This window comes from Saccopteryx bilineata, chromosome 4 (assembly GCF_036850765.1).
Source record: "Saccopteryx bilineata isolate mSacBil1 chromosome 4, mSacBil1_pri_phased_curated, whole genome shotgun sequence".
Classification (NCBI taxonomy): Eukaryota; Metazoa; Chordata; class Mammalia; order Chiroptera; family Emballonuridae; genus Saccopteryx; species Saccopteryx bilineata.
In genome coordinates this window covers 129,233,445-129,246,970 of record NC_089493.1, presented here as the reverse complement: position 1 = coordinate 129,246,970, position 13,526 = coordinate 129,233,445, and the positions used below count along the sequence as shown (strand labels likewise).

Here is a 13,526-nt window from a genome sequence, read left to right as displayed (position 1 = left end):
AATAATACCGGGCATGGGGAGTGTTATCATTTAGCCTGGAAAGTTAAAACAGCAGGTAAAAGAAGGAACTAGAGGCCAGCAGGGGTCTAAGGTCAAAGTCCAGAAACAAGAAATAGCAGGGTTTCCTTGGGGACAAGGGAAAAAAGGCATCAGAGGCAGGGTGTGTCACATTCCGCAGCCAGGAGTTCCCAGGACCAAAAGGCAGGGTGGCTGAAGGAAAGCTTCCTGTTAATCCCCGGCGCTCCCGCGTCACACAGGCACTAGCTGAGCTGGACACATACTCCCCAGTGTCCCCTGAACCCAGGAGCTAGCAGAACATCCACCTCGCTCCATCACGTGCACAGAAGCGCCCTTGGCACGTGACCCACCTCGAGCTTGGCCAATCAGCCCGTGCAGGGGCGGGGACAAAAACCCCGAGGGGGCGGGAGCATTAGTTGAGGCCGCCTCTGTTCTCGCGAGCCTTGCTGGCATCACTCTTCAGCCGCCCACGATCCCGGAGCTGAAGGTCTCGCGAGGCTTGGGCGCTGCGGCGGTAGGAGGACGGGGAAGGACGGAGCGGTGCCGCGGCTGCCTGCCTCGCTCACTCCTCGTGCGCCCGCCCGCCCCCTCCCTCCTTCCCCTCCCTTCCCGGGCTCGGGCTCCGGCCCCGGCTCATTCGCCTTCTGGTCTTCTGCGGAGAGGATGTCGGGCTCGTCGGTGCCCAGCGCCCTGGCCCTCTCGCTGCTGCTGGTCTCTGGCTCCCTCCTCCCAGGGCCTGGCGCCGCTCAGAATGGTAAGCAGGGAACCGGGGGCGGCCCGGGCCCGGACCTGGGGCTGGGGCCCCTGGGAGCGAGTCTGCGGGGCTGCAGACCCGCGGGGAGAGCAGCCGAGTCGCTAGCCGGGGGCGCGGGCGTGAGAACCGCAGGCGCCCGTCCGAGACGTGGGGACGGCGATCGCAGCCCGAGGTGTGCTGCTGTCTTCGGGGCGCCCCAGTGCGGGGCTAGTTGTCCTCGTCGGGAGGGGACCCCCGGCGGAGTAGCGGGGGAGGGTGGGGAGGAGCGCCGCGTTCACCGAGGGCGTTGGGAGACCGGCATCTGTGTTTCGGGAGCGCGGGGGAGTGGTGTCAGCGGGATGCGCGAGGGTTGTGTGGGAGCCTGCCTGGGCCTCGGGGGGACAGGTGACATCCCTTTGAGCCGGGGAGTGCTCAGTTGGGTAGAGCCCTCAGGAGGCCGGGAGCCGAGGGAGTAGTGTGGGAGGGGGAGGAGGAGGGAGAGGTGGTTGGGGAGCGGAGGTGCAGGCTGACTACAGTGAGGGGTCTGCGAAGGAAGCGGCGGCGGCGCGGAGCGTGCTGGGGGGGGGGCGGGGGAAACGTGCAGGGCATTCAAGGGTCGTGGCTGGGGGAGCCAGAGGGAGCTCCTAAATAAGGAGAGGGTGGGGAGCAAGGGCCTTGACTGAGGCGGGGGACTACCGTATTTCCCTATGTATAAGAAGCATTTTTCCTGAAAAATTTTGAGTCTAAAAACTGAGTGCGTCTTTACGGTTGTAAGATTTTTTACTTGCATATCCTGCTTTTTCGCGCTTGTTTTTGCACTCATTATTGAAAACTGATTCGTCATCAGACAGATGTGGACAAGCTAATGGGTGGGAGTTTTGACAGTGATGAGTTGTATGAATTTTATGATGAATAAAACTTGAGTTCAGTAACTTTATTTTTTTTATTTTATTTTATTTTTTTATTTATTCATTTTTAGAGAGGAGAGAGAGAGAGAGACAGAGAGGGAGAGAGAGGAGAGACAGAGACAGAGAGAGAGAGAAGGGGGGAGGAGCTGGAGGCATCAACTCCCATATGTGCCTTGACCAGGCAAGCCCAGGGTTTTGAACTGGCGACCTCAGCATTTCCAGGTCGACGCTTTATCCACTGCGCCACCACAGGTCAGGCCAAGTTCAGTAACTTTAATACATAAAGGCCCCCAAATTAAGGTGCGTCTTATACATGGTATCGTGTTATACATGGGGAAATACGGTATTTATCAGGCAAAAAAGGGTAGCTGGGTGCGGCAGGGGAGTCCTGCAGGAAGCCGGGTGCAAGGTGGGTTTGCAGTGTGCAGGATGTGTTAGGAGGGGTCCTGAGCTGGGCCTTCGTGACGCAGGGGCACAGCTCACTGCGTTGGACGGGGTGAGGGCAGGGGCTGCAGCGAGGGAGGCAGAAGAAGCGGGTTTTTAACATCTAAAAGTTTCAAGTCAGAAGAAAGGTTCTTTCTGTGGAGCATGGAAGTGGTACCGGGGATGCGTACAGGGTCCAGTGGAAACGGGAGAATTCGGTTTTGAACTGAAGCTCCTTAGAGAAGGCGAAATGGTGGGGAGTCACGGTGGGATCTGTTCTGGACTGAAAAGGTTCTGATAGTTGAAGGCGCGTGTGATCGATCAGCTGCTGCATGGATCTTTCAAGTTACTGAGAACTGGTTTCTGCTCTTGTGGAACTAACCTTTAAGAGGTTTAAAAATCCTTTTATAGAAAAGAATGGGGAGTCACTAATAGATAATGAACTATAGTTTATTTTTGCCAGTCCATCAGTGTTTTTTTGTTATGCTAGAACAATTTAAAATAGCTCTTGTTGAAATAGCTGAAATGAAAATGACTTTCGTCTAAAAAAAGATCAATGATAGAGCCAGTGGAATTAAGCATTCATAAGTAGAATGTAGGCTTAAAATGCTGAAGATTACAGTGAAAATATATCTACTAAAAGATTTTAAAAAGCATCATTGGTTAAATATAAGTATGTGTTGTACCAGATTATACCAATCAAATCCTGTGTATGCTTGATGGCTGTGAATTGTCACTGCAGGGGTTAGGAAGGAAACATTTTTCTGTCTGTAGTATTGAATGTGTTAAGTATATTGGGCATTTTTCCTCTTTCCCCCAAAGCATGATGGCAGGATGCAGTTAGCTGATTTGTCTTACCAGCGTTTAGTTTGCGTGTTAACAATATGACTTAAGCCTTATACTGTACTAATTTCAGCTACTCGGTTTGTGGAAATAGCATAGTTTCATTTGGCACCATAGGTGAGAGATTCTTTATCTTAACACGTGTAATCTCTGCTGGCATAGCATTTTTCAATGATTGATAATACAGCAAAATTGTAGGGGTTTTTTTAGCAACTAAGTCAAGGTTTCTGCATAGGCCTTCAGAGCCTTACCTGGCTGGTCTCAGTAATATTTGTTCTTTTTTTTTTTTTTTTTTTTTTTTTTTAAAGTGAGAGGAAGGGAGATAGTGAAACAGACTCCCGCATGTGTGCGCCCCGACTGGGATCCACTTGGCAGCCTGGTCTTGGCCTGATGCTCAAGTACTAAGCTATTTTTAGTACCTGAAGCGCTAGGACCAGCCTAGCCACTGGCTGTGGGATGGGGAGATGGAGGGGAGAAAGAAGCAGATGGTTCCTTTCTCCTGTGTGCCCTGCGGGGGAATCGAACCCAGGAGCCCATATATCACTGACCAGGGCCAGTGGTATATATTCTAAATATAGCGTAATGCAGCCTTTTCCTTGAAATGACATGTCTGGTGAAGTGAAGCTGAGTTTGTAGTTGACCTAAATGAATGTACGTACATTTAGTATATGTGCTTCTGAAGCAAGCACAAATGTACGTACATTTAATTCAAGGAAAAAATGGCCATTATTTATGGTTGAATCCACATAGGTAAGGATGCTTTTTTATTTTTATTTTTTAGCTTTCTGTAACATAATTAGATTCAAGATTTTATTTTTTTAACTTTTTTTTTTTAAGATTTTATTTATTCATTATAGAGAGGAGAGGGAGAGAGAGAGAGAGAGAAAGCAGGAAGCATCAACTCCCATATGTGCCTTGACCAGGCAAGCCCAGGGTTTTGAACCGGCAACCTCAGCGTTTCCAGGTTGATGCTTTATCCACTGTGCCACCACAGGTCAGGCAGATTCAATATTTTAATTGGTAATAACCCTACAATAGTCTGGCTTCATGTCATGGAGTTTGTGTTTTCTTTCTCTTTATTTTTTCTTGAATTAGAATATATTTATTAGACTTTTAAAAATTGTCATTTTAGGGGTGTCTTTGTTTAGAGTTCTAGAAGCATTAACTTTTGCTCAGTGATACGAGGGGGGTGTGAATTAACTGCAAGTGGGCTCTCGCAGACAGGAAGGGATTGGTTTTAAAAGACAGAGATATCAAAACTCCTGGGAGGAAAGAAGTAGAGAACGTCTGTAGATGTGAGACTGATTTCTGACAGCATATTCCTTTCTCATTTCTGCTCACATTCCGCCAGAGTTTGGCAGTGGAGTATATTAGTATGTTTTCCAGCTTGAACAGGACCCTTCTAACTTCTGTCAAAGCAAACATTGATACAATGCATGTGTGACTGGAACTCTGCTAAGAACTATATCAGCTTGGCTCTGGCCAGGTAGGGGAGTTGGTTAGAGCCTTGTTCGGATACGCCAAAGTTCTGGGTTCGATCCCTGGTCTGGGCACAAACAAGTGTCAGCCAGTGAATGCGTGAATGAGTGGAACAACAAATTGATGTTTCTTCTTTCCTCTCTAAAATTAATAATAATAGAAAAGAACTTTGTCAGCCTTATTTCATTTAATACAGTCAGTGACGGCTGAAGTTGCGCGCTACACAGACTCTTCTGGGGTTGAATCCCAGTCCATTTATTCTTTAGGGGTGTGATCATAGGCAAGTTTTTTTTTAACTCTGCTGACTCTTGATTTTCTCATTTACTCGGATGAGTTTGGCCAGGTGTTCAGATCCCAGACCTGCTGAAGAACCAAGGCAGTGTGACTCCTAAGCTGGAGGATTTTGTGAGCTTTTATTTTCTTTTTTCTTTTTTTTACAGGGACAGAGAGTCAGAAGGATAGATAGGGACGGACAGACAGGAACGGAGAGAGATGAGAAGCATCAATCATCAGTTTTTCGTTGTGGCACCTTAGTTCATTTATTGCTTTCTCATATGTGCCTTGACCGTGGGTCTTCAGCAGACCAAGTAACCAGCGACCTTGGGTCCAAGCTGGTGAGCTTTTTGCTCAAACCAGATGAACCCATACTCAAGCTGTCAACCTGGGGTCTCGAACCTGGGTCCTTCCACATCCCAGTCCAACGCTCTACTGTGCCACCGCCTGGTCAGGCATGAGCTTTTATTTTCTTACAGTGCTTCAGAAATGAATGTCATGCTCTGTATGATATTGAAATATAAGATTATTTATTTTAAATGATGAATTAAAAAGAACTGGGGTTCACCTACATGTTTCTGGATTGGGTGTGTGGTAGATTAAATTGAGTATAGGTGTTTAAAAGGTCTCTGTTTCATTATTCCTAAACTGAAGTACTAGATCAGTATTTTTCAACTGCCAATCTGTAGAGCAGTCTGCCAGAGCTTTCACACCGTCTGTGAAAGAGTTAAGCACCCTGATGTTGTATGAAGATTATAGACCCTGATCTTAGTTGAATTCGCTTATGCTCAGGGTGATTTCTGCCTTAGCGGTCCCTGAAATCGTTCTCTTGTTTTCACTGGTCATCAAGTGTAAAAAGAATGAAAACTACTGGACTAGATGACCCTCAAGGTCTCTTCCAGCTTTGACCCATTACCATAGAGATTCAGGGTTTTCATTCAGGTTTTTCCCCTATGCAAATATTTAAATTTGTAAGGCTTTATAGTTTCAAGTAAAATCTTTAAAATGTTGATTATTTTAAAATTGTATTTATTTATTTATTTATTTCAGAGGGGAGAGAAAGAGAGAGACAGATCTCAATTTGTTGTTCTGCTTAGTAATGCATTCATGGGTTGATTCTTGTATGTGCCCTTGCCGGGGTCCAGCCCCGGGGGGGGGGGGATCCAGGGGTCCCACAGGAGGAGACGGCGTCGGCGAAAATGGAGTGAGAGAGCCGAATTCTTTTCTTTCTCTTTATTCTCTAGTTAGCATTTACTGCCAGGCATCTCTACCAAATGCTGGTCTAGCTTTCTTTTTATGCACACACACTAAGTTACAGTCACATGGTATTTTGTTTCACTATGGTTACATGTTTCTAGATAACAGTTAATTCATATCTATAAACTATAAATCAGGTGGTAAGTTATTCAAAGTACAGTTATACAATAGCAATAACAATATTGGTACAAACTTCTAAAAGATTAGTACTAATTAATAACTCTACTGTTGTGAGTTAAGGGCGCAGAGAGAGATTAGCAGACGAAATCATTAAGTACTAGCAAAGGCCCACCGCCTGCTCAGGCAAATGGCCTTGAGTTCATGCAGTGTCCTAATTTTTTTCACAAGACTTCAAAAGGCTTGCTTATTAAGAAATTGTCATAACATCAAGAGTAACTTTTGCTTAAAGATACATAGAGTGCATCTGCAAGATAGCTTAGTAGCATCATAATATCAGAAGGCATTAATTGCTAGTGCTTCTATGGATTCTTCCATATTCCTCTTTATTATCTGAACGAAAAACCTTGGGAAAGTATATAAATCTCATGAGAATGTCTCACTGAGAAAGCCTAGTAACTGCCTTTAGTCATAAAACAAGTCTCTTAACAAAACATCCTTTACTAGCCAGCTGCACTCCTATCCAAGGCCACGCCAACAGGCCACTCCACTACACTTTACCTAAGATTCTAATGTCTAGTTAAACTTTTATTTATTTACTATATTCATATACTAGCTAAGTTCTAACTATATTCTTTCTAACATGATTAATAAGAAGAAATTCTCCTACAAACTTAACCCTTTATGAGGGATATCATAGCCAGCCTCTTATGTTTATGAGCCCAGTCCAAGGGGCTTACAGGCTTTTCTGTGGAACTTACACCTTCTGTCTCATTTCCAAAGAAATTACTACGAATCTACAGGGAAAGCACGGTACTATTATTCCTGTGCCATAAATAATAGCACACACCCAGAAAAGGGAATATAAGGCATATAAGGCCAGATTAATTCAAAAGATTAAAGGGGGGAGTGTCGTTGTGCCTTTCCTTGCAGTGACTTTGTCAACCCACAGCTGTTGGTCTTTACTGAGGTGACTCTATCTTCTTTTGCTGTGACTTTGTCAACCAGTCAACCAGCAATTGTGGATCTTCTTCTGCTGTGACCTAGTTAGCCAGCATTAGTGGATCGGCTCCCGACATGCCCTGATGGGAGATTAACCCGCAACCTTGGTGTGTCGGGATGGTGCTTGAACCAACTGAGTTATCTGGCCAGAGCTTAAGGTGTTGCTTCTATATGTGACAAGGTAAATGTAGTTCATTTTGAATGAAGAAACTTGTCCTAAAAATTAACCGACCTGTTAAGACTTTCAGAAACTTCAGACTGAAATTAAAGTTGAATGAGTGTAAGTCAAGCAGTAATTATGGTAATAAAGAACACAGACTCTAGGCCAGTGGTTCTCAGACTTTCTGAAGTCGGGGCACATTTAAAATCCTACAAATAATTGTAGGTGCACTATATTCAAATTTCTGAGAAATATATTATAATAATTAAGTCAAATATTAAAGAAAAAATATAAAGTGCAAGCATGCTTTTATGGTAATTAAACGAAATAAATACAACAAAATTAAATTTATTCTGACATTAAAAAACATTTTTATGTAACATTTTTTGAGTTAAGCTTTTTAGAACTCATAAACAAGAGGTTAAAAAATAAACAAAATGTTCTCTTTTTATATATATAGATATTCTTAGTAAGATTTAGTAAATTTGGCAGGTCCCGGTGTGAATGTGTTAAGTTTTTTCATTCTTGTGTTTGTGAGAAACATGAGCCTGATGTGTTCTAGTGATTTCTTCAGTGTTTGGGCATATATTTGAAAGGCAGACTCTCATTTTCTTGTTAATACATTGAAGAATTTCTCTCTTTTTACTCTTTAATTGTGTTGAGGGTAGAAAATCCCAATTCACATAAAAAGGATGTTGAAAATTGTAGTGAAATGTTCAAAGCTTTTTTAGATATTGCCACATATTCTTTTATAGAAATCCAAAAGGCTTCAGAAGACAGTTCCTTATGTTTAATCATCAATCCACGATCAGTGGATATAGCTGCCAGTTCTTCTTCCGTTAATGTTAAACCAAAATCACTTGAAGCTTCCATGAATGGGTTTATAATCCAATTGTATTGTTCAGTGTTAAGTGATAGAAAATGCTTTAAATTAAATTCTGCCCATTAGCCTTCAAGTCCTATTTTATTTACATTTAACTTTTGCTCACTTCCAGAATTGGATTCTCCAATATCATGCTTCTTTTTGAGAAATCTATCCATTTTATTTGGGTGTATTTATCTAAAAATAATATAATGATGTGTTAATAATAAATATAATAATGATGTGTTAACAAAAAGCGGTATTTCCGTAATGAAATAGAGTAACTATATTTATTTTTATATCTGAGCACATGCCGTGAACCAGCGCAGCTGGTAACTCCAGGTCCCGAGTGGAAACAGTACAGAATTAATAAAATATGCAGAATTAAGAAAATATGGTCGGCCCCCCCCCAAAAAAAGAAAATATGGTCGGAAGGGCCCTGTAATTGCTGCTGGCAAGAACAAAGTGTGCCCTAAAACCACAACTTGCTTTATTTATAGGACAAATTGAGGCCATTAGCAAATCTTAACTTTACACCAAACAAAGGATAGAAGAAACTTGCCTCCAGTCTTTCCGGGGAACATGGGGGGTAGTGTAAACAATCCAGCACCACAGCTTAACAGCCTTTTGCAACCTAATCAGGCAAATGAGGTGAGGGGTTGGGCAGACTGTCAGTTTACAGCCAATTACCCACACCTCTGTCCCCCCAAAATCTAAACTCCAAAAACCCTGTTGGTTTTTTGGTCCCCAACAGGCACATATTTCTGTGGAATACCATAGGGTGCACCAGTGTGCCCTGGCACACACTTTGAGAACCGCTGCGATAGACCCAGATAGACCCAGATCCAGATTTAAGTCCCAGCTCTCTGTAGCTAAGTCATCTTGAGTAAGGTACTTTATACTTACAAGCCTCAGTTTTATCATTTGTGAAATGGGATTTTTAATGATGCCAATCCCATAGGGATTATGTGAGGATTTAGTGAGATACAATCAAGCATTTAGAGTTCTGCCTGGCATATAGTCTCAGTAGGGAGTAAATTTTTACTATATGTAACACTTATTAGTGTATGTTACTAATAAATGTAGATGTTAAATTACAGTAACATACCGTTACTTCACATAACATAACAGTACTGTATGTACTAAATGTTTGCTCTCTAGTAAATTAAATGTTAATACTACTGTTACCTTTTAAAAAATAGCATTATTAGTTATTTTCATAGATCAAGTATATATTGAACATTTGAATAAAGTTAAGTAGGCTGTTTGAAGGCCCCACACAGAAAGATTGGCACTTTGGCATATGTAACTCTAAAAAAAGTGACCAACAGTGCTGTGATTTCAAATTCTGGTGAGGAAGTTTGTATTTCTATTTCATTGCCTGGGAGATTGATTACATGGCTTTCTTCTCCTTTCAGTGAACTATCTTCTCATAGAACCCATTGTTGTGACTAAGGGAGAACGCAGTGCCTGGCCCACAGTGGGGGTGTTGGAGATGATGGCTGATGAATGGATGTGGGATGAAGTATAAAAATACACTATATTCATAGTAGGAATATAAAGTTGGATAATTAACTGAGTTTAGTGGGAGAAAATAAGGAGTCTAATTAATTTTACTACTAATGATCTAAATTTTAAGAAACCAATTTGCTTGGGTGATACTAGGTAGCAGTGAACCTTGGACTTTGTAAGTATGCCAGTGTTTGCATTAGATAGTTCATGAATCTTTTTCTTTGCTGTCAAGTGCTATTTGCTTAAGTGGTTTGGCAATTTTCTATCCGAGTACATTTTTAGATGTGTATTTGCTATTGTGCCTTGCCTCTTTGGGTGAACTGAAACAAGCAGCAGCAGACAGATGTTAACTATAGCAGCTGTGCACAAGTGACATGTTAGATGTCAGGCAACAAATTTTAACATAATTAATCCAACTAAAGGTTTAATGACCAGAAGAATTAGTTTGCCTTGAAATAAAGCATTTCCTGAAGAGATCATAAGCCTTTGATCTTTCAGGCAGCTGATCAGTGTTACTACAGACATAATGGAGCCACCCAAGCATGAGAAATTGGTCAGAGGTTTGGGCCAAAAGGACATATTACTACCTCAGGACTTGTTGCTGTGCTCTTAGTCTTTGTTTTCAGGGTTACAGGGTCCGTATTAGAGATGCAGACGGGATTTTGTGTTGCCAGACATAATAGTCTGACTTTGTGTGAATTATACAAATCCTAATGAGAAATTAGACTGTTTTATCTTGAAGGAATCCTCTTATTTTTCTCATTAATACAGTTTTGATGTGAAACATTTTCTCATGTGGAGTATATCTTTAGATGTTAATAAAAGGCAATGTTATTATATTATTTGTTTATTTATTTATTTTAATCAAGTGAGAGGCAGGGAGGCAGAAAAACAGACTCCCACATGTACTCTGACTGGGATCCACCCAGCATCGCCTGTGTGGGGGCCGATGTTCTGCCCATGAGAGGCCACTGCTCTGTTACTTGGCAACTAAGCTATTTTAGTGCCTGAGGCAAGGCCATAGAACCATCTTCAGTGCCTGGGCCAACTTGCTCAGTAGAGCCATGGCTTCGGAAGACGAAATGGGCAGGTAGTGTGCAGAAGCAGATGGTTGCTTCTCCTGTGTGCCCTGACCGACTGAGAATTAAACCTGGGACTTCCACACGCTGGGCCAATGCACTACCACTGAGCTAACTGGCCAGGGCCTTTTTATTTTTTAATAAAAAAATTTGGCCCTGGTCGGTTGGCTCAGTGGTAGAGCGTCGGCCTGGTGTGCAGAGGTCTCCGGTCCAGGGCACACAGGAGAAGCTTCCATCTGCTTCTCCACCCCTCCCCCTCTCCTTCCTCTCTGTCTCTCTCTTCCCCTCCTGCAGCCAAGGTTCCATTGGAGCAAAGATGGCCCAGGCACTGGGGATGGCTTTGTGGCCTCTGCCTCTGGTGCTAGACTGGCTCTGGTCACAACAAGAGCAACGCCCCGGATGGGCAGAGCATCGCCCCCTGGTGGGTGTGCTGGGTGGATCCCGGTCGGGCGCATGCTGGAGTCTGTCTGACTGCCTCCTTGTTTCCAGCTTCAGAAAAATGCAAAAAAATAAAAATAAAAAAATTAACTGGGTCTGCAAAGATGATCATGTGTGACTAGAAAAGTACTCTGTCAATATGGACATTGTTTTTCATTTATTTAGTTTGAGTTACTTTTTCAAAGAAAGGTTTCCTATGTAAAATGGGAAACTGCTGAATGTATATATATGAAAGTGTTTGTTTTACAAGACGATTTGGGAAGGAGATAAGTTGCTAGTCTTTATACAAATGAAGTATGTAGAGAAACCATGAGTAAAGTTTTTTTGTTGTTGTTGTTTTGGTATTTTTCTGAAGCTGGAAATAGGGAGGCAGTCAGACAGACTCCGGCATGCGCCCGACCGGGATCCACCCAGCACGCCCACCAGGGGGCAATGCTCTGCCCATGGGGGGGGGCGATGCTCTGCCCCTCCGGGGCGTCGCTCTGCTGACTTCTAATAGGAGGCAGATCTTTTACACTGCAGAATCCGCACAGCAGATTCCTCAGTGTGAGGCCTCTTTCAGTCTATTGGGGGTGGTAGATTCCACCTTTGGAATTTTTCTGCTCTAGGAAAAGTTCTAGCGTGGAAAACATTAAGCAACATGCTCTATATTTGAGCGGGATCTGCTGCGGCCTCCCATTGACTTGAATAGGAGAGGAAGAAATGTGTCGGAACTGCATTTCTGCCGTACAGGGGATCTTTCTTCTGCGGAATCCATGAGTCTCCCATTGAAGTAAATGAAATGTGGATTCCACCACAGAAACCGCTGCTTTATAGTGTGAAAGAGCCCTGAAAGATACCATGCTGTGCAGAAACTGCAGTGTATCCTATGACAGTTCACACTATTCTATATAGAAAACTTGCCACTAATCTGGAAAAAACAGATCCATTAGTTAAGCAGCTATTTATGGAATGGTAGCCCCAATACACTAGGTAAGGAGGTCCATTAGTAATAAGTATTTCTCAATATATAATTAAATATTGTTTTTGTGATTAATCACTATATTTAAATTGTTTGATTTGTAGCAATGAGGATACATAATGCAGATCAGGTGTTTACATTCCGAATCATAACTGTAGCAAAATTACAGTTATGAAGTAGCCATCAAAGTTATTTTTTGGTTTGGGGTCACCACAACATGAGGAACTGTATTGCGGGGTCACGGCATTAGAAAGGTTGAGAACCACTGCTTTATGGTATTTTCCAGAAGCTATCAATTTAGATATGCTTCCCTTCACTTTATCTTGGTTTATATCATTGTTACACCCAAGTATTGCTTCAAATTGACTAAACTTTGAATTATAAATGAGATGACATGAGCCATGGCCACGTAGCTGACTGAGTTGGTTAGAGCATCATCCCCATATGCCAAGGGTGCGGGTTGATCCCTGGTCAGAGTACATAAAAGAATCAACCAATGAATGCATAAATAAGTAGAATAACAAACCGATGTCTCTCTTTCTCCAAAAAATCCATTAAAAATAAATAAGATGATGTGAAATCACTGAAAAGTGTCAGTGTTCTATATATTATGTAAGGTTCTATTATTAGAAAACGTTGTTGCAAATTGTACCAGTAGTTTTAGTCATATTCAAATGTATACTCACATTCTAAAAGTGATTAAATATAAAATACAAGACAAAATGTCAAGTTCTTTTCTGATAGAATAACAAGGCAAAGTGTCGCATATGCTGCTTAAAAAAAAGTAAGACTGTACTTGCATACATAAATTATTATGCTATTGATTCTTCTATTCTTCCTGATTGTATTTAAAAACCACTGGACTAAATGTTGTCTAAATTCCCTTCCAATTCTAAAATTACACAACTCTATTAACCTTACTGCTTTGGTATGACTCTAATGAGTATAGGGCTTAGAGAGAGTCTACTTTCTGCTTTAATAAGGTTTTAGAGACTTGCTTTTAAGAAATAAGGAAAATTGACTTTAACGCTTGCATATTTTGAAATCCAACTGCCTGCAATCTTACATCAGACAACACTTAGAGTTCATGTTTCAAGGAGGGCAGAATGGTGTCTGTTAACAGAGATCTCATATTGTGAATTAAGCAATTAAGTGATAATCACTGCCTGGTAGGTAGATATATTGTGTTTTCTCTGTTGATTGAAAAGTAGTTGACTATAGAAGAGACAGTGAAGAACACTTCATTAATTGTAATTTTGTGTTATCCTTCAAGAAGTTTTGTTTTCAATTTATGACTTAGTTTCTCTTTCCCCTTATGTATTTTTTAAAGACCTTTAAACTTGTCCATTACTGTTCAACTCTCTGAATTAAATCTGAGGAAGTCCCTAGATTGACATTTCTTGGAAATGATATGTAAAAGTTTCAGTTTACATACTGTATACTGCTCACAAAAATTAGGGG

General features: G+C 42.1%; 1 protein-coding gene across 1 annotated transcript in view; it reads left to right on the top strand.

The window, feature by feature from the left end:
- Positions 1-501: 501 nt before the first annotated feature.
- The window catches only part of NPTN (neuroplastin), an 83,255-nt gene continuing 70,230 nt past the window's right edge, over positions 502-13,526 (top strand). The window contains exon 1 of the mRNA XM_066278074.1: positions 502-772. Coding sequence (XP_066134171.1) covers positions 682-772 — 91 coding nt within the window. The 5' untranslated portion in view covers positions 502-681. The remainder of the gene's footprint in view (positions 773-13,526) is intronic.